Genomic DNA, 22495 nt, shown 5'->3' on the forward strand with positions numbered 1-22495 from the left:
CAGTCACACGTATCCATGCAGGACAGGGTTGCCATTATATTCTTGAACTTGTTCAGTTCCTTGTTCAAAGATGGAAAACGGAAAGATCCCTGTACAGAGAACTTGATATTATAATAAGCAAAGTTCACTTCTAGTTCACTTAGAAGGAAAAGACAGGATGACTCTCCAAGTGTAACTGCAGATCCCACTGGTAGGTAGCCCTGTAAGTTTCTCTGGAGCCCTGAGATAAAAGCAACTGTAGAGGCAAGCTTAAGGGCCACTTGAAAGGGCTGCAGCTATTTGTCAGTAAGCTTAGCGACTGTCCTTGAAAGTACTGCCTGGTGGCTAACAAATACAGAATAAATAAAATTTGATTGGACACTTCCCCTCATCTAGGTGATGACCTTCTAGAATTATTCTCACAAGCTCCACTTTAGTCAGCTTTTGTGTGCTGTAACCAAAACACTCAACTAAAAACACTCAATTAAAAAAAACAAAAACAGAAAGTACTTAGAGGAGGAAAAGTTTATTTTGGCTCAGTACCAGAGATCTCACTCCATAGACAGCTGACTGTGACCAAGGCCAGGCAGAACATCATGGGGGAAGGGCATGATGGAGAACTGCTCCCCTCATGGCAACAAGGAAGTAGAGGGAGAGGGAAGGAGCTGCAGGGAAGACCCAGCCTCCAGGGTACAGCCCCAGTGACCCACCTCCTCCAGCCATGCCCCACCTGCCTACAGTTATCACCCAGTTAGTCCAGACTACAATGGACTGACTAGGTACAACTCTCATAATGTAGTCTTTTTACCTCTGAATATGCCTGCGTTTATAGGAACTTTGGGAGAACACCTCATATCCAAACCATAACAAATGTGTGTGTGTGTGTGTGTGTGTGTGTGTGTGTGTGTGTGTCTTTCTCGTATATAATATGACTTTCTCTTTCCTTGTCAGCACAACACTGCTGCATGATATTCCATGTAGGGAAGGACCGCACTTCATTCAGTGCAATTTCCTCCTTTAGGGACCTTCAGGTAGCTTTAATTTTTCACCATTACAATGTTGCAAAGAACACATTCACATTCATCTCTGTGTATGATGCAAGTGTTTTCTCCAGTGGATTGCTGGAAATAAGATTTCTGGGTCAGAACATGTACATACTTCAAAATCTCAGTAGACACTATGAAATTGACCTCTAAAAAGACTGGAACAGTGAGAGAGGGAGGAATAGGGAGAGCACAGAGGATTTTAATAGCAACAAAAATAATTCTATGATGCTATAATGGAGTACATGTCATTAGGTATTTTCACTATGCAAGAGAGAATGTCCAACATCAAGAGTGATTCCAATTATAAACTCAGTGATAATGGTGTGTCCAGGTGATACCAGAGGCAGGAAACTTCTGAACCAGTGACAATAGAAATGAAATCAGGACAAAGAGTCCAAACACACAGGCAAGGTTTTAATTGGGACTTCAGCTGAAGGAATACAGCACTGACCAAGAGGGAGTTCAGGCTGCTCAAAGGACAAATGTGCACAACTTTTGTGGCACCTTCAGGGTTGACAGGGACCCAGTCTCCTCCTGTCATCTCATGTAGAGGTGTTTTTTGTTGATTTGCTTGTTTTTTGTACCAGGGATTGAACCCAGGGGTGCTTAACCACTGAGCCACATCCCCAGCCCTTTTTAAAAATATTTAGAGGCCCAGTGGCGGTCTCTCAGCCGGCTCTCAGTTATAAGAAGGCGGCGCAGAGCCGGGCCAGGCTCTGTTCAACGGGGACATGGAGTCGGAGGCTGGAGCTGCGGCCTCTTCGGCTGCGGATCCCGCCATTCCAGAGGAGATATTGATCGCAAATACCTAAAAATGGGATCAGATGTTGAGAAGATGTTCCCAATCTTCTGGGAAGTCATCTGATGAAGTCCAGTCACCTATAGGTGTTTGTCTCAGAAATCATAAACATAGATGGATCTCAATGGAGAATTGGAGAGTTTTAGAAGTTGAGGAAGAGATGAAATTTTAGAATAAATACTCAATTTATCACAGTTTTGCTCGCAGTCAGAAACTGGGCTTGAGAAATCAGAAACCTACATCAAATTAGAAAAACTTGGAGAGTTTCACTCTTAAAGGATTTAAAACATGCAAACATAGTAACCTTACAAGACATCATTTACACACATAAATCTTTGACTCTGGTCCTTGAGTATCTGATGTTTCCATACCAAATTCTACATGGGTTAACTTATTGCCACAGAAGAATGGTGTCCCAATCGAGACTTGAAACCACAGAACCTTCTCATTAATAAAAAAGGGAAATCTGATCCTGGGCTGACATGTTGAAGATTTGGACCTACATTTTCTTCTATAAGATGAAGGGTCTCTGGTCTAATTCTGAGGTCCTTTATCCATTTTGAGTTGAGTTTTGTGCAGGGTGAGAGATAGGGGTTTAGTTTCATTCTGCTGCATATGGATTTCCAGTTTTCCCAGCACCATTTGTTGAAGAGGATATCTTTTATCCATTGCATATTTTTGGCACCTTTGTCTAGTATGAGAAAATTATATTTATTTGGGTTTGTGTCCATGTCCTCTATTCTGTACTATGCCATTTTTGTTACTATTGCTTTGTAGTATAGTTGAAGATCTGGTATTGTGATACCCCCTGCTTCACTCTTCCTGCTAAGGATTGCTTTAGCTATTCTGGGTTTCATATTCTTCCAGATGAATTTCATGATTGCTTGCTTTATTTCTGTAAGGTACGGTCATTGGGATTTTAATTGGAATTGCATTGAATCTGTATAGCACTTTTGGTAGTATGGCCATAGACTTCCTTAACAGGACTCCCATAGCACAAGAAATAAAAACAAGAATCAATAACTAGGATAGATACAAACTAAATAGCTTTCTCTCAGCAAAGGAAACTATCAGCAATGTGAAGAGAGAGCCTACAGAGTGGGAGAAAATCTTTGCTACTCATACTTCAGATAGAGCACTAATTTCCAGAATATATAAAGAACTCAAAAAAAATCTACATCAAGAATACAAATAATCCAATCAACAAATGGGCTAAGGAAATGAACAGACACTTCACAGAAGAAGTTCTACAAGCAATCAACAGATATATTAAAAAATGTTCAACTTCTCTAGTAATAAGAGAAATGCAAATCAAAACTACACTAAGATTCCATCTCACCCCAATTAGAATGGCGATTATCAAGAATACAAGCAACAATAGGTGTTGGCGAGGATGTGGGGAAAAAGGTACACTCATACATTGCTGGTGGGGCTGCAAATTAGTGCAGCCACTCTGGAAAGCAGTGTGGAGATTCCTCAGAAAGCTTGGAATAGACCCACCATTTGACCCAGCTATTCCACTCCTCGGCCTATACCCAAAGGACTTAAAATCCGCATACTACGGAGATGCAGCCACATCAATGTTCATAGCTGCCCAATTCACAATAGCCAGATAGTGGAACCAACCTAGTTGTCCTTCAACTGATGAATGGATAAAGAAACTGTGGTATATTTATACAGTGGGATATTACTCAGCCATAAAGAAGAATAAAATTATGGCATTTGCAAGCAAATGGATGAAATTGGAGAATATCATGCTAAGTGAGATAAGCCAATCTCAAAAAAAAAACAAAGGAAGAATGATCTTGCTGATAAGTAGATGATGACACATAATGGGGGTGGGAGGGGGCAAGAATGGAGGAAAGAGTGACTGTATAGAGGGAAAAGAGGGGTGGGAAGGGTGGGGGGAAGGGAAAAAAATAACAGAATGAATCAAAAACTATTACCCTAGGTAAATGTATGATTACACAAATGGTATGCCTTTACTCCATGTACAAACAGAGAAACAACATGTATCCCATTTGTTTACAATAAAAATAAATTTAAAAAAATAAATAAAATAAAAAAGGGAAATTAAAGGTAAAAAATATATATATTTAGAGTCAGGTCTCACTGAGTTTCTTAGGGCCTTGCTAAGTTGCCAAGGATGACTTTGAACTCACAATCCTCCTGCCTTGGCCTCCCAAGCCCCTGGGATTACAGGTGTGCACCATGGTGCCTGGCCAGGGGTGGGGTTTTAACTACACCCGTGCTCTTCCTCATCTTGCTTTTTCATGCACCTTGGTCTCATAACCATCTTAAGTCCCCATGGGTAAAGGGTAGTATGCTAATAAGGTAAGGTAAATGAATTACTTTAGTGACTATTCTATGCAAGCATTTGCCTATTCCCCACCTTCTGTTCCTTATCGTCTGAGAGAGTCCCTAATAGCTCCTCAGTGGGTCTGACTTAGTGACCTTGTTCTGTCTGTGTCTGGCTTTTTTTTTTTTTTTTTGGTATTCCTGTTGACCACCAAGTCTCAGAAGGCTGAGCTAATTTCTCAAACTCCCATCTCCAGGTGCTTTATCTCAATTCCATAGCCTTGAAGACTGCTTCACTTTATTTAACTTCTAATTTTCCAGTATATCTGCTAACCCTATAAGACTGAGAGCTAGTTTTCTTGTCTCAATCCTTTCTGACTTTATTCCCTTAATCTTTTTAAAAGATATTTTTAGTTGTAGATGGACATAATACCTTTATTTTATTATTTAGTTTTTCTTATGTGACTCTGGGGATCAAACCCAGTGCCTCACACATTCTAGGCAAACGCTCTACCACTGAGCCACAACCCAGCCCTCCCTTAATCTTAAGAGGTCCTGTTGTTCGTGGGGCAGGGATATCCCTGACTGTCTCAATTGTAGGTTCGTGAATTGTAACAAATGTACAACTCTGATAGGGACTGTTGATAAGGAGGGAGGTCACCAATGTGGCGGCAGTGGTAACAAGGGGTTTATGAGAAATCTCTGCACTTTCCACTCAATTTTGCTGTAAAACTAAAACTGCTGCAAAGAATAAAGTTTATTTTTCAAAGACTATAAAAATCTAAACACACACATAGTGTGTAAGTGTGTACCCTTGGCCCAACATCCTTGTATAATATCTGTCTTTTAAGATGGTGATGTGTAAAAAAAATACTATATTGGTATTGATTGGGTGTCTACTATGTGTCAAATACTGTTCTGGGCACTGGAATTTATCACTAATGAAAGAGACAAAGATCCTGTCTTAGTGAAACTCACACGCTAGTGGAGGGAAGATGATGAACATAATAAAAATATGTATCTGGCCAGGAACTGTGGTATATTCCTGTAATTACAGAAATTGGGGAGGCCTAGGCAGGAGGATCACAAGGTTGAAGCCAGCCTGTAAAACTTAGTGAGACCCTGTCTCAAAAGTTGAAAAATAAATAAATAAACAGATTTGGGGATGTGGCTCAATATTAAAGTGCCCCTGAGTTCAATCTCTGGTATCAAAAAAAAAAAAAAAAAAAAAAAAAAGAGTTCAGTTTAGGCATATGAGGGATGAGATACCCATTAGACATCCAAGGAGAAGGGTGGCTAAGCCCCTAGATGTATATAATCAATGAAATATTAGGGTCAAAGGTACCAGTGTGGGAATCATCAAAACAGTCTGCTAGGATTGTGGCCCAGTGGTAGAACACTTGCCTAGCATGTGTGAGGCACTGGGTTCAATCCCCAGCACCGCATACAAATAAATAAATAAATAAAGGTATTGTGTCCATCTACAACTAAAAAAAATACAAACAAAGAAAAACATAGTCTTCCAAGTTCAGTCTGGATAACACCAGCACGAAGTGAGGGAGGAAAAGGAAGGGGCCACAGTCTGAGAATGAGGCATTCAAGAACCTTCTGTACACACACAGCCTGAGTAGTTGTCCCAATAGAAACGCAACTTGTGAGGTGTGCACACTTTACTATATTGCTGGAATTGACTGACTAATGCTGTATTTACCACTTCATAACTAAACCTTGATAACCTGGATTATTATCTTTTTTTATAATAATGTCCTTGTCAGGTTTTGGTATCAGGGAAAAACTGGTGTCATATAATGGTTAGGAAGTGTTTTTCTTTTGTTGTTTCCTTAAAAAGAGTTTGTATAAGACTCTTATTTCTTTCTTAAACATTTGGGAAACAATAGCAGTAAAGGTAAATGGTCCAAGTGTTTTCTTTAGAGGAAGGTTTACTACTTTTAATGAATTCATGGATGTATAATTGACACACAATACACTGCACACATTTAAGTTGTATGATTGTTAAGTGTACTGCTTAAACATATTTTACCCATTCACCTGTTGATGAATATCCAAATTCAATTCAAAAACAAGCTTGACTTGCTTCTAGTTTGAGGCAATTAAAGCAGTAATGGTAACTAAGCTGCTGTGAACACTCATGTCAAAGTTTTTTCTTCTCCTACTTTTTTTCCCCCCAGTACTTGGATTGAACCGAGTGGCGTTTAACACTGAGTTACATCTCCAGTCCTTTCGTTGAGACAGGATCTCCCTAAATTCCACGGCTGGCCTTGAACTTGCAATCTTCTTGCCTCAGTCTTCTGAGTCACTGCGATTATAGGCATGTACCACCTTCTCCTTCTCCTTCTTTCCTGGGGATCAAACTCAGGATATTTTCTATGAATTTGTTCACTTCCTTTAAGTTATCAAATTCATTAGCATATATTTATTCAGAGTATTTAGTTAATATCTTTTTAATCTCAGTGTATTTTTATTTATACTTCATTTTGTAATTTGTACTTTTTCTTTCTTTTTGGTTAGCGTCCTCAAAGTTAGACTTTTAAAAGAGTCAATTTTGGCCAAGTTTTAAAATTTTTATTACCTTTTTTCTACATAGTAAGAGTTTATTCCATTGCTCTTATTCTGTCTTTAAAGTGGAGAGTTTGTACTCATTTTTTCATTCTTCGTTTTTTTCAAATATAAGTACCTAAGGCTAACCATCTCTCCTTAGTGTTGATTTTGCTGCATTCCTATCTTTTGGTACATTTTACTTTTGCTTTCATTTAATTTAATTTTTTAAAAATTCATTTATAGGAGCTGAGGTGTAGCTCAGTGATAGAGCATTGCCAAGCATGCCCAAGGTTTGATCTCCAGCAAGCACTGATAAAAAATTCATTATAATTTATTTAACACATGAATTGTCAAGATGTATGTTAAGTTTCTAAACATATACAATTTTTCATTTATGTTTTATTGCCTTCTAAATAGATTGTTCTGAATCCTTTAGTTGCCTGTTCTGCAATTTTGTACACACTAATTCATATTATATATATATTTTTTTTAATTTTATTATTTTTTAGTTGCAGGTGAACACAATACTTTTTTTATTTTTATGTGGTGCTGAAGATTGAACCCAGGGCCTCAGGCATGCTAGGCAAACACTCTACCACTGAGCCCCAGCCCCAGCCCCATATTATATTTTTCATTTGGGCTCTTTCACTCAAAATTAATATAAAATTTAGCCATGTTATTGAAAGAGTAGTTCATTCCTCTTTTTACTAAATAGTATTCTGTAACATAAATATAATACAATTTGTTCCTCTATTGCCTGTTTGCTTGTTTCAAATATTCAGCTTGTGTTAAAGATGACTATGAACATTTTTATAAGTTTTTCTGTTGAATGTTTTCAGTTTTTCTGGACAAAGTGGTAAAATTGGGTTAAAAGACAGGGATAGCTCTAACTTCACAAGGACTTGTCGAAACTTTTCCAAAGTGATGCTATGATTTTGCATTTCAACATTACTATCAACATTAAGAACATTCCAATTGCAGCTGGGAATGGTGGCCCTTGTCTGTAATCCCAGCCACTTGGGCAGCTAAGGCAAAATGACTACAAGTTCAAGGCCAGCCTCAGTCATTTAGCAAGGCCCTAAGCAACTTAGTGAGACCCTGTCTCAAAAAATAAAAAGGCCTGGGGATATGGCTCAGTGATTACGTGTCCCTAGGTTCAATCCCTGGTACCAAAAAAAAAAAAAAAGTTCCAATTGCTCATCCATGCCAACATTTGGTGTGTTGTCATCTTTGAAACTAATCATTCTATTGCACATATTAGTAATATCTCATTATGTTTCCATTTCCATGGCAATTAATATTGTTGAACATTTTTGTGTCCATTAGTTTCATATATCATCATGAAGTACCTGTTCAAGATTTTTGCCCATTAAAAAATTGGATTTTAGGGGAGGGAGGGGAAGTGCTGGGGAGTGATAGTGATCAAATTATATTGTTATGTTGTGTGCATGTACAAACAGATAACAACAAATCCCATCATTATGTACAACTATAATGCACCAATAATAATAATATGCATAAAAATATGGAAAAAAATTGACTTAGAAAAATTGAGTTGTAATTCTTTATGTATTCTAGAGACAACTCCATCCATATATAACATGTGAATATTTTCTCCCAGTCCAAGGCTTCCCTCTTTAATGGTGCCTTGAAGAACAAAAGTTTTTGGTAAAGCCTAATAAATCTTGTTTTTCTTTAATGGTTATTAATTTTGTATCCTATCTAAAATGTCTTTCCAATTCATGAAGATATTATCTCATTCTTTCTTCTAAATGCTTTATAGTTTTATCTTTTGAATTTAGATAGAATTATCTCTCTGGATTAATTTTTGTGTTTGGCATGAGATAGTGATCTATACATATTTTTTAATATGGATATTCATTTGTTTCAGAACTATTTGCTTAAGTACTCTCATTTCTGCATTGAACTGCTTTGGTGTCTGCCAAAAATCAGTTGCCAAAAATACAGGCCTATTTCTAGGCTGTGTTGCTTGTCTTGGTCTTATGCCAATATCATATGGTGTTGGTTACCGTGGTTTTATAGTGAAGCCTTAAAGTTCAATAGCTGTCCTCCAGCTGTTATCCTTCAGGATTATTTTGACTACGTTAGGTCCTTTTCATTGCCTTGTGAATTTTAGAATCAGATCTTCAATTTTAATATAAAACAAACCATAAAAATACTGATATTGGACATCCCTTTTTTTTTTTTTTTTTTTGTACCAGGGATTGAACCCAGGGGTGCTTAACCACGGAGCCACATCCCCAGCCCTTTTTTATGTTTTATTAGAGACAGGGTTTCTTGGGGCCTCGCTAAATTGCTGAGGCTGGCTTTGAACTCTCAATCCTGCCTCAGCCTCCCAAGTCACTGGGATTACAGGCGTGTACAGCTCCCTGCCTGGTCTTAATCTTAGGAGTTAATTCATGACTCACCATGAATATATGCTTCTTATATATGTTCCTTTTTGATTAAAGTTATTTCCATCTACTTAAAATGTTGATCTGTAGGTTTTTTTCCCCCCTTGTGATATCTTTGTTTCACCTTTTGTATTAGAGATCTCTAAGTAAGCCTCATAATGTTGACTGAAAAGTACTACCTTCTCCTTTGGTAAATCTCTGTAGGATTGATAGTCTTCCTTAAATGTTTTATGTAATGAACCAGTAAAGTCTCCTAGGTCAGGACTTTTATTTGTAGAAAGCTATTTAAGCATACATTCAATTAATTTTTGTTTTTTCTTTTTTGTTTTTTCTTTTTTTTTTTTTTTGGTAGGGGGGAACCGGGGATTGAACCCAGGGGCACTTTAACCACTGAGACAGGGTTTTTCCTAATATTTTATTTTTTAAATTTATTTATTTATTGCAGTGCTGGGGATTGAACCCAGGACCTTGTGCTTTCGAGGCAAGCACTGTACCAACTGAGCTATATCCTCAGCCCCCTAATAATTTATTTTGAGACAGGGCCTTGCTAAATTGCTGAGGCTGGCTTTGAACTTGCAATTCTCCTGTTTCAGCCTCCCAAGCTGCTGGGATTCATAGGTATGTGCCACCACCACTCCCTGCTAAATTCAATTTTTATAGATATTGGACTAATCAGGGTTTCTATTTATCAGTTTTAAGTTTTGTCTTTCAAGGAATTTGTTAAATTATAAAATGGATTGACTTAAAATTTTTATATTATCTTTTCAATGTAATATCTGTAGTTCATTTCATTTTTCATTCCTGCTATGGTTAATTTTTTTTTTCTTGATTAGTCTTACTAAGGATTTATCAACTTTATTGACTTTTTGAAGAACCAGCTTCTGGGTTTGGTAAAATTTCTTTTGTGTTTTATTTACTTTCTGCTCCTATTTTTTCCCCTTATTTTGATTTAATCATTCTTTCTAGCTTCTTCAGGTACAAATTAAGAAAAATTGATGTTAAGCCTTCTTAATTCTAAGCACTGCCTTAGATGCATTCCACAAACTTTGATGTTTTATTTTTTAATTTTTATTTTTGATTCATTATACACAAGTGGGGCACAACTTTTCATTTCTCTGGTTGTACACAAAATAAAGTCACAAGGTTTGTGTAATCATACATTTACATAGTGTAATGATGTTTGTCTCATTCCATTATCTTTTCTTCTCCCCACCCCTCCCAACCCATTTCCCTCTACACCATCCATCCTTCCTCCATTCTTCCCTTAGTCCTCTTTTGATTATGTATCATCATCCACTTATCAAAGAAAACATTTGGCCTTTGGTTTTTTGGGATTGGTTTATTTCACTTAGCATGATATTCTCCAACTCCATTCATTTACCTGCAAATGCCACAATTTTATTCTTCTTTATGACTGAATAGTATTCCCTTGTGCATATATACCACAGTTTCTTCTTCCATTCTTCTATTGAAGGGCATCTAGGTTGGTTCCACAATCTAGCTATTGCTATAGACATTGATGTGGTTGTGTAACTGTAGTGTGCTGATTTTAAGTCCTTTGGGTATAGCCAAGGAGTGGGATAGCTGGGTCAAATGATGGTCCCATTCCAAATTTTCTAAGGAAACTCCACACTGCTTTCCAGAGTGGCTGCACTAATTTGCAATTTCACCAGCAATGTATGAGTGTGCCTTTTCCCCCACATCCTTGCCAACACCTATTGTTGCTTGTATTCTTGATAATAGCCATTCTAATTGGGGTGAGATGAAATCTTAGGATAGTTTCGATTTGCATTTCTCTTATTCCTAGAGATGAACATTTTTTCCACATATCTGTTCATTGATTGTACATCTTCTGTGAAGTGTCTGCTCAGTTCCTTAGCCCATTTATGATTGGATTATTTGTATTCTTGGTGTAAAAATTTTTAAGTTCTTTATAAATTCTAGAGATTAGTGCTCTATTTGAAGTGAGCGTGGTAAAGATTTTCTCCCACTCTGTAGGCTCTCTCTTCACATTGTTGATTGCTTCCATTGCCGAGAAAAAGTTTTTAAAGTCCATCCTCTTTGTTGATTCTTCATTTTATTTCTTGTGCTTTGGGAGTATTGTTAAGGAACTCTTGGTCCTAAGCTGACATGATGAAGATTTGGGCCTGCTTTTTCTTCTATTTGGTGCAGGGTCTCTGGTCTTATTCCTTGGTCTTTGGTCCATTTTGAGTTGAGTTTTGTACAGGGTGTGAGATAGGGGTTTAGTTTCATTTTACTGCATATGGATTTCCAGTTTTCCCAGCACCATTTGTTGAAGAGGCTATCTTTTCTCCATGTTTTTGGCAACTTTATCTAGTATAACTATTTATGTGAATTTGTCTCTGTGTCTTCTATTCTGTACCACTGGTCTACCTATTTTGGTGCCAATACCATGTTGTTTTTGTTACTGTTGCTCTGTAGTATAGTTGAAGTTCTGGTATTGTGATACTTCCTGCTCCACTCTTCCTGCTAACAATTGCTTTGGCTATTCTGGGTTTCTTTTTCTTCCAAATGGATTTTATGATTGCTTGCTCTATTTCTATGAGGTAAATCATTGGGATTTTAATAAGAATTGCATTGAATCTGTATTGCGCTTTTGGTAGTATGGTCATTTTGACAATATTAATTCTGCCTATCCAAGAACATGGGAGATCTTTCTATCTTCTACTGTTTTCTTTAATTTCTTTCTTTAGTGTTCTGTAGTTTTCATTGTAAAGGTCTTTCACCTCTTTTGTCAGATTCCCAGTTTTTTTTTTTTTTTTTTGAGATCATTGTGAATGGGGTTATTTTCCTAAATTCTCTTTCAGAGAACTCATTATTTATGAATAGAAATGCATTAGATTTATGAGTGTTGATTTTATATCCTGCTACTTTGCTGAATTCATTTCTTAGTTCTAGAAGTTTTCTGATGGCATTTTTTGAATCCAATAAATGGAGAATGTCGTTGGCAAATAGTGATAGTTTGAGTTCTTTTCCTATTCGTATCCCTTTAATTCTTTGGTCCAATTGCTCTGGTTAGTTTCAAGGATGATGTTGAATAAAAGTGGTGAAAGAGGGCATCCCTGCCTTGTTCCAGTTTTTAGGGGGAATGCTTTCAGTTGTTCTCCATTTAGAATGATGCTGGCCATGGGCTTGGCATAGATGGCCTTTACAATGTTGAGGTATGTTCCTACTTTCCCTATTTTTTCTAGAATTTTGAGCATGAAGGGGTCCTATATTTTATCAATTTTTTTTCTGCATCTATTGAAATAATTCCATGATTCTTAAGTCTGTTGATGTGGTGAATTACATTTATTGATTTCCAAATGTTGAACCAAACTTGCATCCCTGGGAATGAAACTCACTTGATGGTGGTGCACTATCTTCTTAATGTTTTTGTAATTTGCCAGAATTTTAAGAATTTTTGCATCTATGTTCATCAGGGATATTTTTCTGAAGTTTTCTTTCCTTGATGTATCTTTGTCTGGTTTTGATATCAAAGGGTGTTGTTTTATTTTTATTATCGTTCAGATAAAAAATACTTTTTCTAAACCCCATTTTCTTATTCAGCCATAGGTTACTTTTAAGTGTATTAATATTTGAAAGTTGCTTTCTAGATATTCTGTTGTTATTGAGTTATGATTTACAGGTATATCCTGTATTTCAACAATCTGAAACATGTTTTTGAGTCTCAGATGGTCTATCTTGGTGAAAATTTCATGTACATTCAAAAGACATGTTCAGTGTTATGTTCTAATAAATATCAGATTAAGGTAGTTAACACTGTCATTCAGATCTTTACTCTTAAAAAATATATCCCAATAAACTGGGAATAATATACACCTTCATCCCAGAGACTTGGGAATACGAGACAGGAAGATTCCAAATTTGGGTCCAGTGTGGGCAATTTAGTGAGACCCTGTCTCAAAAAGGTAGTTGACACAGTAGCATATGCCTATAGTCTCAGAGACTTGGGAGGATAAGGACCCTGTCTCAAAATAAAAAATAACAAGGCTGGAAATGTAGCCCAGTGGTAAAGTGTCCCTGGATTTAATACCCAGCACTGTAAAAATAAACAAAAAATAATAAAAATGTACCCTTTAAGTCAACATATTATAGATATACTTGCATACCCATGTTTATCAAGGCGCAATTCCCAATAGCCAAGTTATGGAATTGGTCAAGGTACCTGTCAATGGAGGAATGGATAAAGAAAATGTGATATCCACAATGGAATATTATTCAGCCTTAAAGAACCAAATCATCTCATTTGCAGGAAAATGAATGGAACTGAAGATTATGTTAGAAGAAATAAACCAGACTCAGAAAAACAGGTATCACATTTCCCCTTATGTGTGGTCTAGGGAGCAGAAAAAAAAACACAACATAAAAGTAGGAGGCTACTGGAGAAGAGGAAGTGGGTGTGGAAGAGTAACAGGGGGTGGATATGATCAAAGCATTATTCACAGATACAAATGTACCAAAAAGAAACCCACTATTCTGTACACTAAAATGTACTAATAAAATCATATCCTAAAACCTGAGGTGACATTAAAATATCAAACTATGATTGTGACTATTTGTCCTCTTAATTTTTCCTAGATTCTCACAGTATTACAAAAATTCTAGTTAGGAATTAGATGCATAGATGTCATTTCTTCCTGATACCTCCTCCCGTCATAATGATATACTCTTTTAGACCTGGTAACACTCTCTGTCTTAATGTCTACTTTGTCTGCTTTCTAAACATGCCTAATTTTGGCATGATTAGTTTTTTGCATCGTTTGCCTTTCCCTTTTACTTATGTGGTATTTATATTTTAACTTATTGTGTCATCTTGGTTATTCAGTTTAACAACCTCTGCCTTTAATTGGAGTGGTTAGTGTGCTCATGTTTAATATGATTATTGGTAAAATTCTATTTAGTGGACATCTTTGATTTCTTGAGGGAAAGCATCTTTTGCTTGTTTTGCTATTTGCTTCCTACTTCTGAGTTTTTTTTTTTTTTTTTTTTTTTTTTTTTTTTTTTTTTTTTTTGGTTACTCCTTTGCCCACCTTTGGTTAGTCATATACTTTTCAGTGTTCCATTTATTCCTCTGGCAGTTCTAGCTTATCTCTGCTTTACTTCTTACTGGTTGCTCTAGGGATTATGGCATCTATCTGTTATCACAACCTCCTTAGTATACTACTTTACACTAAAATCAATGAATCCTTAAACAGAATAGTTCCATTTGTCTACACAGTCTGTAATACAATTCTGAATAGTCAGGTTCACGAACTAAAAACTAAGTAGTAAGTATACAAATATGATTTCCTCTTTTGCTCAAGCCAGTACATGGCATTTTGAATATTAAAACTACACACACACATTAGATAGGGAAATAGAGGTCTGACCAAACAATTGTAGTTACTGAATTCTTTGTTCAGAGATAGCTATGTGAAGTCACTCATCTAAATATCCAATACAGGGGCCATTAACAGTCATGCAAACCTCTTTTGATATGTTCCTCTAATATAAGAAAAACTTAAAGGATATGAATGAAACATTTTAATAATCACTGAAATATGCTTAATTTCCTCCTGGCTTTGTTAGCCATCATCAAGATACTGACAAGACCAATTTTGGAAACAGCAATTTTGGAGATTTGGTGCTAACATAATCAAAACCCACTAACCTGAATGATATGAAAAGTCATCATTGCAGGTACCCTTCCAGTCCCAGTATTCTACTCCATTGTTGACAACATTTTAACTTCCCAAGAATGGAAATAACAAAACAGTAACATGGTAAAAGCTACCATTTATTAAGACCTCACTAAATTTAGAACACTGTGCTAATTCTTCTCATGCACTTGTTTAATTTTTACAGCCAGGAGGCATGTACTGTGCCCATTTCTCCATTGAGTAAACGGGGCAAGAGTTCCAAAAATTTGCTCAAAGACAGTAACAATATCAGGGCTAGGATTCAAAATTTGTGTGTGATTTAGGTCCTTCTGTATTCACTGCCTGTATAGTTAAACCCCTCTTTACATGCTGTGTTTGTAAGTAAATAGGGAGAAGTAGATGGGAACTCCCAGGAAAGATCCTTCAATCTACTTTTGTGGTTTAAACTAGTAAGAGGTGTCAAGGAATCTACCTGTAAATGCAGGAGGACTGCGGCTAACAACTAAGAAAACTGAAAATACTAAGCAGCAGCTATAAAACCTTAAAAGCAAACTGCAAGATTTAAAGCAATATAAGTATGCTAAGGGTCTACCTAACAAGACAACCAGAAAACCACCATCCCTAAATAGACTAGGTTGTTAGAAGTTTACATTGTATTCAGATGAATATTTACAAGTACATAATACAATATTTAACAAAAATGGGTTAAACTGTTTATGTGTACATTTAAAGTGGAAATTCACTCAAGAAACACTGTGTTGGCCATTAAAGCTGGCCATATCAAGTTTGAGACTTCTTTCTCCAAAATAGGCCAACAGACTTATGTTAAAGACAACATATGTATTGAAAGTAGCAATTTTATTTGAGTTAAAATTATTTACAAAAACCCAAAGACATACTTCATGAAACTGGTACAAACTATTTTTTCCTGCCGTTGGCTTTTGCTCCAAAGATCACAGCTGAGAAATACTGTATAAAATAAAAATAGGATTGGATTCAGAAAAGTACTCTACTGTTCTAATTTCCAATTGGTAGTATTTACAGAAATATTTACAATGGAAAAAAAGGTTACTTTAAAACTTTAGTTAATTTGCAAGTCAGCCTCAAGTACCCTAAAATGCAGAGTTCTCTGAGGGTTAAAAACACACAAATGCACTGCAGCTGGTGAGGTGGTATCTTCCCTCACCCCTACCCCCAACCAAAATCTGCATCTCTATCAGTGCTTGACAATTAGTTATTATTTAAAAAACAAAACAAAACAAAAACCTGTTAAACACTGAGGTAAATCAATTCTCAAATGATTACCAGTGTAACAGAAAAATGTACTTCACCCTGATTGATCTCACCCAAATTTTTTATATCCCTTACCATCTGCCACAAGTCATTTTTACCAAAAATCTGTTTTTTATCTAAATCCAATGATTAATAAATATCAATTTATTTAAAATAATTAAACAAAATATATCTATAACTAATTAATTTATGGATATAATTTACCAATGTTTTTAAACAGTTTGCTAAGCTAGTTTTTATACTCAGGGCAAATACAATCTCAATCTTTCCCATGTTACACTGGCATACTATGTTCTTAAAAGGTGATGGGTAAGGGGTTTGGGGTAGAAGGAAGAAAATTTGCCTGGAATGAGTTACTTCCTTATAGATTTCCCAACAATCTGCATTATCAAAAATAGGAAGACAATAGAAGGCAGCCACTGCATTAAAAAAACATTACAGCTGGCACTGATACAAGAGCCCCGGTTTGTCACTTTATACAAGGAAATAACAAAGTCTAAATGATAAAAGTTAGACTTTTAGTTATTTTCCCCAATACACACCAAACCAATATTTTTATGGCTTCAAGTTTTACAAATCCAATGAAGAAACATGATTTAACTACCAGTACCTGAAAGGTAATTAAAAGTATTAATGAAATAGATCTCTGAAAAGCCTGTCTTCAGGCCCAATTTAAAAAAAAAAAATGGTATAACCAGTGATTTGAACAGTACATGAAAAATCTGCAATGCTGTTTTCCAAATGACAACTGTTCTATGAATAAAGAATCTGGATGGAAAAAGGGTCTTCTCTAAACCAGCAATTTTAAGGCTTTGCGCTTATGCAATTGATCCTGTCACTCTATAGAAAGAATATACACGTTATCTGGAAACATGAATTCAACATTGGTGTTTTAGCTTCCTTATATTTACTGTACTGAATATTAGAAAATATATCTAGAAAGCTTCCCTCAAAACGATGTTTCAAGAGCCTCCCTAGCATTAAGTGTAAACTACCCTGGGTTTGTCTACTTTGCTTAATCATTTAACAGGGCACATCATATAATATTCCCTCAAACTGTTGTTTTCTTGCATCTATAGCTATGACACATTATGGTATGATATTGAATATGGTTATGGTCTCAAAAGTGAAAAATAGTCCAACACCCAAACCTAATCAAGAATAAAAAAATATACTATTATCCCTTGTATCTTTGGATTCCATCTAATTTTAAATATAGACAGTAGTTCAGGGAACAACAACAAAAAAATTCACAAAATTATTAAAAGCTTTATTTACGATTGGAATCATTCAACAAAAAAGCAAAAGCAAATGAGCCTGAAAAAGGAACTAAGCTGTTGTCTAGAATGTCCTCAGAACATTCGATACCTCAGTAGCTAAGCTGCCTTTGCACCTGGCTGGCATGACAACAGTGGCTCAACATACACAGCAGTTGCACTAACAGCAGCACAAATTTTCCCCTTAAAACTTGCCCAGAATAGAGCAAGAAAACAAGGGGAGGGTATAAACTCTGCCAAGTAAGTGTTTTTAAATACTGCATGGAATTGTTAACAGCCTGAACCTTTTCCCTCATTTTTGATAGTTGCAGATTGATGTAGTAACTGTCATTTAGCAAATGCAGAATGCATGACGAAGAAATCAGATGGTCTTAAAAATCCAAACATGAATGATACTGATGAATATTCTTGATATATCTTCAAGGACTTCTTTCACGACTTTTCTTTGTCTAAGGATAGCTCCAGCATTACCGAGCACCTGAAGCAAAGGTAAAGCAGCTAGCAATGTTCCAAATATTCAATCACTCTAGAGATAGACTTCTGGCCTGTTGTTCCAACAGCACACTGAAAGGAAGGGAAAGAGGTAATGGTTAATATTTAACACAACTGTAAAACTATTAAATCAAAGTTTAATTTCTAAAGAAGTTACTAACCTGAACATTACAAGTCAAAGTACACTGAGATTACTCTGTGGCTTTTTGTTTTGTTTTTCTTTTTTTTTTGTAGTTGTAGATGGACAGAATGCCTTTATTTTTTATGTGGTGCTAAGAATTGAACTCAGTACCTCACACATGCTAGGCAAGTGTTCTGCCACTGAGCCCAGCCCCCAAAGTGTGGCTTTTATAATAGTATTTTGCCATAAAAATTGTTATCTTGAAGAAATAAAACACAGTTATTAAATTTAAGAGAGAATCCTCTTTTTCTTCGAATCGCTATGGTCATACTAGTTTTTATGTCTGTCAATGTATTAATATTTTTTTAATCCCCAGACTGAAATAAAACCACTTACAGTAAGATTCATGAAGCTCAGGAATTTTTTGAGCATCTCTGTCATTATTGAGAAGTCTCCTTCTGGCAGGTATTCCCGCACAGTGGTTACATTGATCTAAGGAAACAGATAAAAAAAAATTAAAAAAAAAAAAAAAAAAAAAAAAAAAAAAATCAACTGGCAGAAAAAATGAAATTGCACCTTTTCCTGTGTTGATGGTCACAGCATACATATTATTGCAAATTTCTACAAAGTGCTTGGAACACCTTGGTTACTTCCCTTTACATATTCACTTATTCTGCTCTTTTTTTTTTTTTTTTTTTTTTTTTACTTATTCTGCTCTCTGGTGAGTTTGTCTATCTCCTACTCCTGCCCCCCATTCCCACCCCCACCCCCAGGAAAGAAAGGGAAAAAGACAAAGCTGAAAAAGGCTTCAAAGAAACATTTCTGTGCATATCTACTTTTGTAAATGCACAGAGAAAGGCCTGGAATAATAAACTGTACCAAGTATGTGTGTGTGAGGTGGGAGAGGGTGTTATACTTCAGAATACACTCACGGAGTTGCTTATGAAATAAAAAAAGATCAAAGAAAAATTCTCATGTTGCATAAATGAATTATTCAGAATAGGAATTAACTAGATCTTTCCAAAATATAATCTATGACATAGAGAGTCTGGGCCAATGCCAGGAGAGATTAAGGTGTTCCTCTTCATTATTAATAAGCAGCAGCCAAGTTATATATAAACAAACTTCTACAAGGAAAATACTGCATGATTTGCTTTAAAACTGTTTATTTAATTACATTTAGAAATGCTTAATTTAAAGCTTCAGAAAGAATAAAAGGAAAAACTTTTTGAAAAAGGACTCAACTATAATAAAGACCACAAAAGTATATCCTCCTAAGTCTGAGTATTCAAGATAAAGGTGGTGGTGATGGAGGGATACTTCTAAGTTGACTTTAGTTGATGGGGGCAAGAAAGGAGAGACTATGTCTTATTCTAAGGAAATCTGTCACTAGCCCCTCCTTCACTTTCTTCTATTTCTCCACCAGGGTACTGAGGAAATTATAAAGCAACACAGTAGGATGAATACAGTTTCAGAAAGAACTAATTCAAACATTGCTAATGTAGGCAGTACCAATCATCCACATTCAAACTAAGCTTCTGCACCAAAAGCCATGACAGTGGTGGGCACTGTAGTGACTGGTGTCTCTGGAGGACTGTTCAGTAGAAAAGGACACCTCTACAATGCAGAATAATTTATTAGCTATTATGTTTTGGATGAAAGTCCCTCATTAATCCAAATTAATCAACCTCTATCAACAATCTAGAGAATGCAACATTTATAGTCACTGAGGCAATGGGAAAGACAATTACAGCACTTGTTTTAAACAAAGGGTGGCAGGCACAAAAACAAAAGGCATGATACAGCATATACTATTTGGGAAATTTAAAAAGTATCCAAAGTACAATGTATTGAATTGGGGAGTAGTGAAATAGTCTTAAGTTTAGGGCCTGCTAGCAGTAAACAAAGCCATTATTCTCTTAAGGACAGCAACCTAAGGGGAACTGAAAGAGAGGAGGCTATAAGATCAGCAAGTACTCCACATGAAAATAGCTCTGGTGGCAGTGTCTAAATTTCAGGAATGGAGAAAGGCAAGAGAGCGGGAAGGGCAGCAAGGAGACTGACACCAGATGTAAACTGGAAGTCAGGATGGGCATCAGAAAAGGTGCACATTCTTCTGAGTTTCCTAATACTTATGCTGTCCTTGACTACAGGCAGTATTTTCTACCTCTTCCACTTCCACATTGGGCAATCTAATTTCCTTTACATTTTGTACTATCATCTAGATTTTGGGGTTAAACTTAATGATCCTCCAAGGCAACACCCAACACACATGTATATGTAGGGCTCCATGAATTCACAATACTATCCACGACTTAAGAACCTTTTCATTTCTTTAGAGACAAGAGAGCTACAAACAAGAATATGAATTAGTATGGGAAAAAATGACCCAAGATAAATCACATGGTACTAACACAATTTAAAGAACCCTTAATTAACATGATTAAATATGAATGAATCCAAGGTATGTGCAAAACAGAATACCTAAAACTCTTCACCTCTCCCACAGTGCTAGAGACAGAATCCAGGACCTCATACAAGACAGGCAAGCTTTCTATCACTAAGCTACATCCTCCTGATTTAAATATTATGTTGGTTGTTTTTATTTAAGACCTGCTTATTCCTCTTTCCCTTCATTTGATATTCCTCTTTTAATTTAAAATCTTGTCACTCAAAATAAGGAAAAAGACAGCCAAGAGGAAAGGGGGATAAAGATCTTGCAAGGTATCCAAAGCCATGATGAGAATTTCGGTTGGGATACTTGAAAGCAGTGGGTGCCTGGAGGGGCCACATGGAGCTGGTTGGTGTGCATTTTAGATTGCTAGCAATATAAATAATGGAAAAGATAAACAAGCAAGACTAATTAGAAAATTATATAGGACTTTAGACGAATGGATATACAAAAAGTGCAAAAAGGCAATTCAAAGGTTAAAATGAGGAAATATGAGTGGATAGGTGGACCAACACACAAAAGTCAGCATACGTGTCTCCTTAAATAAAACCATCATTTATCTTTACATTCTTTCTTCTAACCCTCTTTCTAAAAAAGAGAAGGCCTCTGTTTTCAAACAAGTTTCAAATACAGATGGCCCCTGTTTTTTCCTTAAGTTAGCCCTCTCACTACAGATCTCTCTACTCTGTCTCCTGAATGCCCTTGTTCCTAGGGGAAAATCCTCCTTAAATCTGGCTTTGTCAATTTACCTTTCACTTAAAAATACCCACCTGTGTCCCAGTTTGAAGAGATTCACAATGACTATGACATCTTCTTCATATACTATTTTTATGCCACATCTGTTTTTCCCGTGGCAGCAGACTGTCCAATAGCCATAAACATCTACTCTGTGCTCAAAAGTAGTTTTAGAAGTATCTAGACATGTATTTCTCATAGGTAAATTCTGATGATCTAAATCACTCACAGTAATCCCACTTGCTTTACCAGAGACTGTTTCAGACAAAGCAAGATCCAATGCTGGCCAAGGCTGGGGAAAGTCTACTTGGTAAACGGTGGGTAGAGAGGCCCTTCCAAGGGGAGAAAAATGTCTTAAAAAGAAGGGACCTCTACTGCTGAATCCTATACTATTTAACTAGATGACTGTAGCTATAGTCAGCTTGTGGCCACAAGGAGCACTTTCAGCAATGGACAATACAATATACCAAGGACAGTAGGTAAAAGAAATAATCTGAATCCCCAAATAACCTCGTTGAGGTACTAAAATAATCTTATATACTCTTACTTTGTAATGTACCTTGAAAACTGCAGCAAACATGTAAAAGTCTCTAACATTAGATGCAATCTTAATTTTCATTTAATTTCATTCATGCAAAGCTTCCTTTTTCTTAAGATTAAAAGCACCCTGACCAGTTTGTTATTCACATCAATACCCCACCACCTTTTTTTTTTTTTTTTTTTTTTTTTTTTAAATCTCATAACCTGATTCTGACAGGCACAGCATTCTAATAAAGCCATAAAGATCAACACTTCACTTCACTCCAAACTTTATTTGGAAAGAAATAAAGATGTCAGGGGTACAAGAAAAAGAAAACTAGGAAATTTAAAGGAAAACTACTGCAAAGGTAGGCATTTATTTGCTTTTTTCCTTCAATAAGGAAGAAATACAATTGTTTAAACAATACTATAATCAACCAAAAGCCTTTCTGGAATAAAGTAGATGTAACTGGAAAAAAATTAAAGAAATAAATAAGTGAATTAGGCAATGGTACAAAGTTGTCATATGGGAATCTTTATAAAGATAGATAAAAATCTTTTTAACTATTTATTTACCGGACTTTCCTGGCAGAGACACCCAAGAAGTAGAGCAGTGTAGGAGGCCACGATGCAATCCTCCATGTGTTTGCCAGCATGCTGAAGGGCTGAGAGTATTTAAAAAGAGTTATAACACTGTACCAAATAATACAACACCACGAAAATCAACCATTCTGTTATTTAAAAAAAAAAAAAAAAAAAATCAACAAATGGTGCTAGAATGATATTATAAATTAATAAAAATTAACTCAAAATGGCATAAAGATCCAAATATAAGAATTAAAACTGGG

General features: G+C 36.0%; 1 protein-coding gene across 1 annotated transcript in view; it reads right to left on the reverse strand.

Annotated features, from left to right (window-relative positions):
- Positions 1-15597: 15597 nt before the first annotated feature.
- Positions 15598-22495, reverse strand: part of Wapl (WAPL cohesin release factor) — an 88688-nt gene continuing 81790 nt past the window's right edge. The window contains 3 exon segments of the mRNA XM_047552891.1: positions 15598-17892; positions 18338-18433; positions 22224-22312. Of these exon segments, the coding sequence (XP_047408847.1) occupies positions 17827-17892; positions 18338-18433; positions 22224-22312 (251 nt within the window). The 3' untranslated portion in view covers positions 15598-17826.

This window comes from Sciurus carolinensis, chromosome 5 (assembly GCF_902686445.1).
Source record: "Sciurus carolinensis chromosome 5, mSciCar1.2, whole genome shotgun sequence".
Taxonomy (NCBI): domain Eukaryota; kingdom Metazoa; phylum Chordata; class Mammalia; order Rodentia; family Sciuridae; genus Sciurus; species Sciurus carolinensis.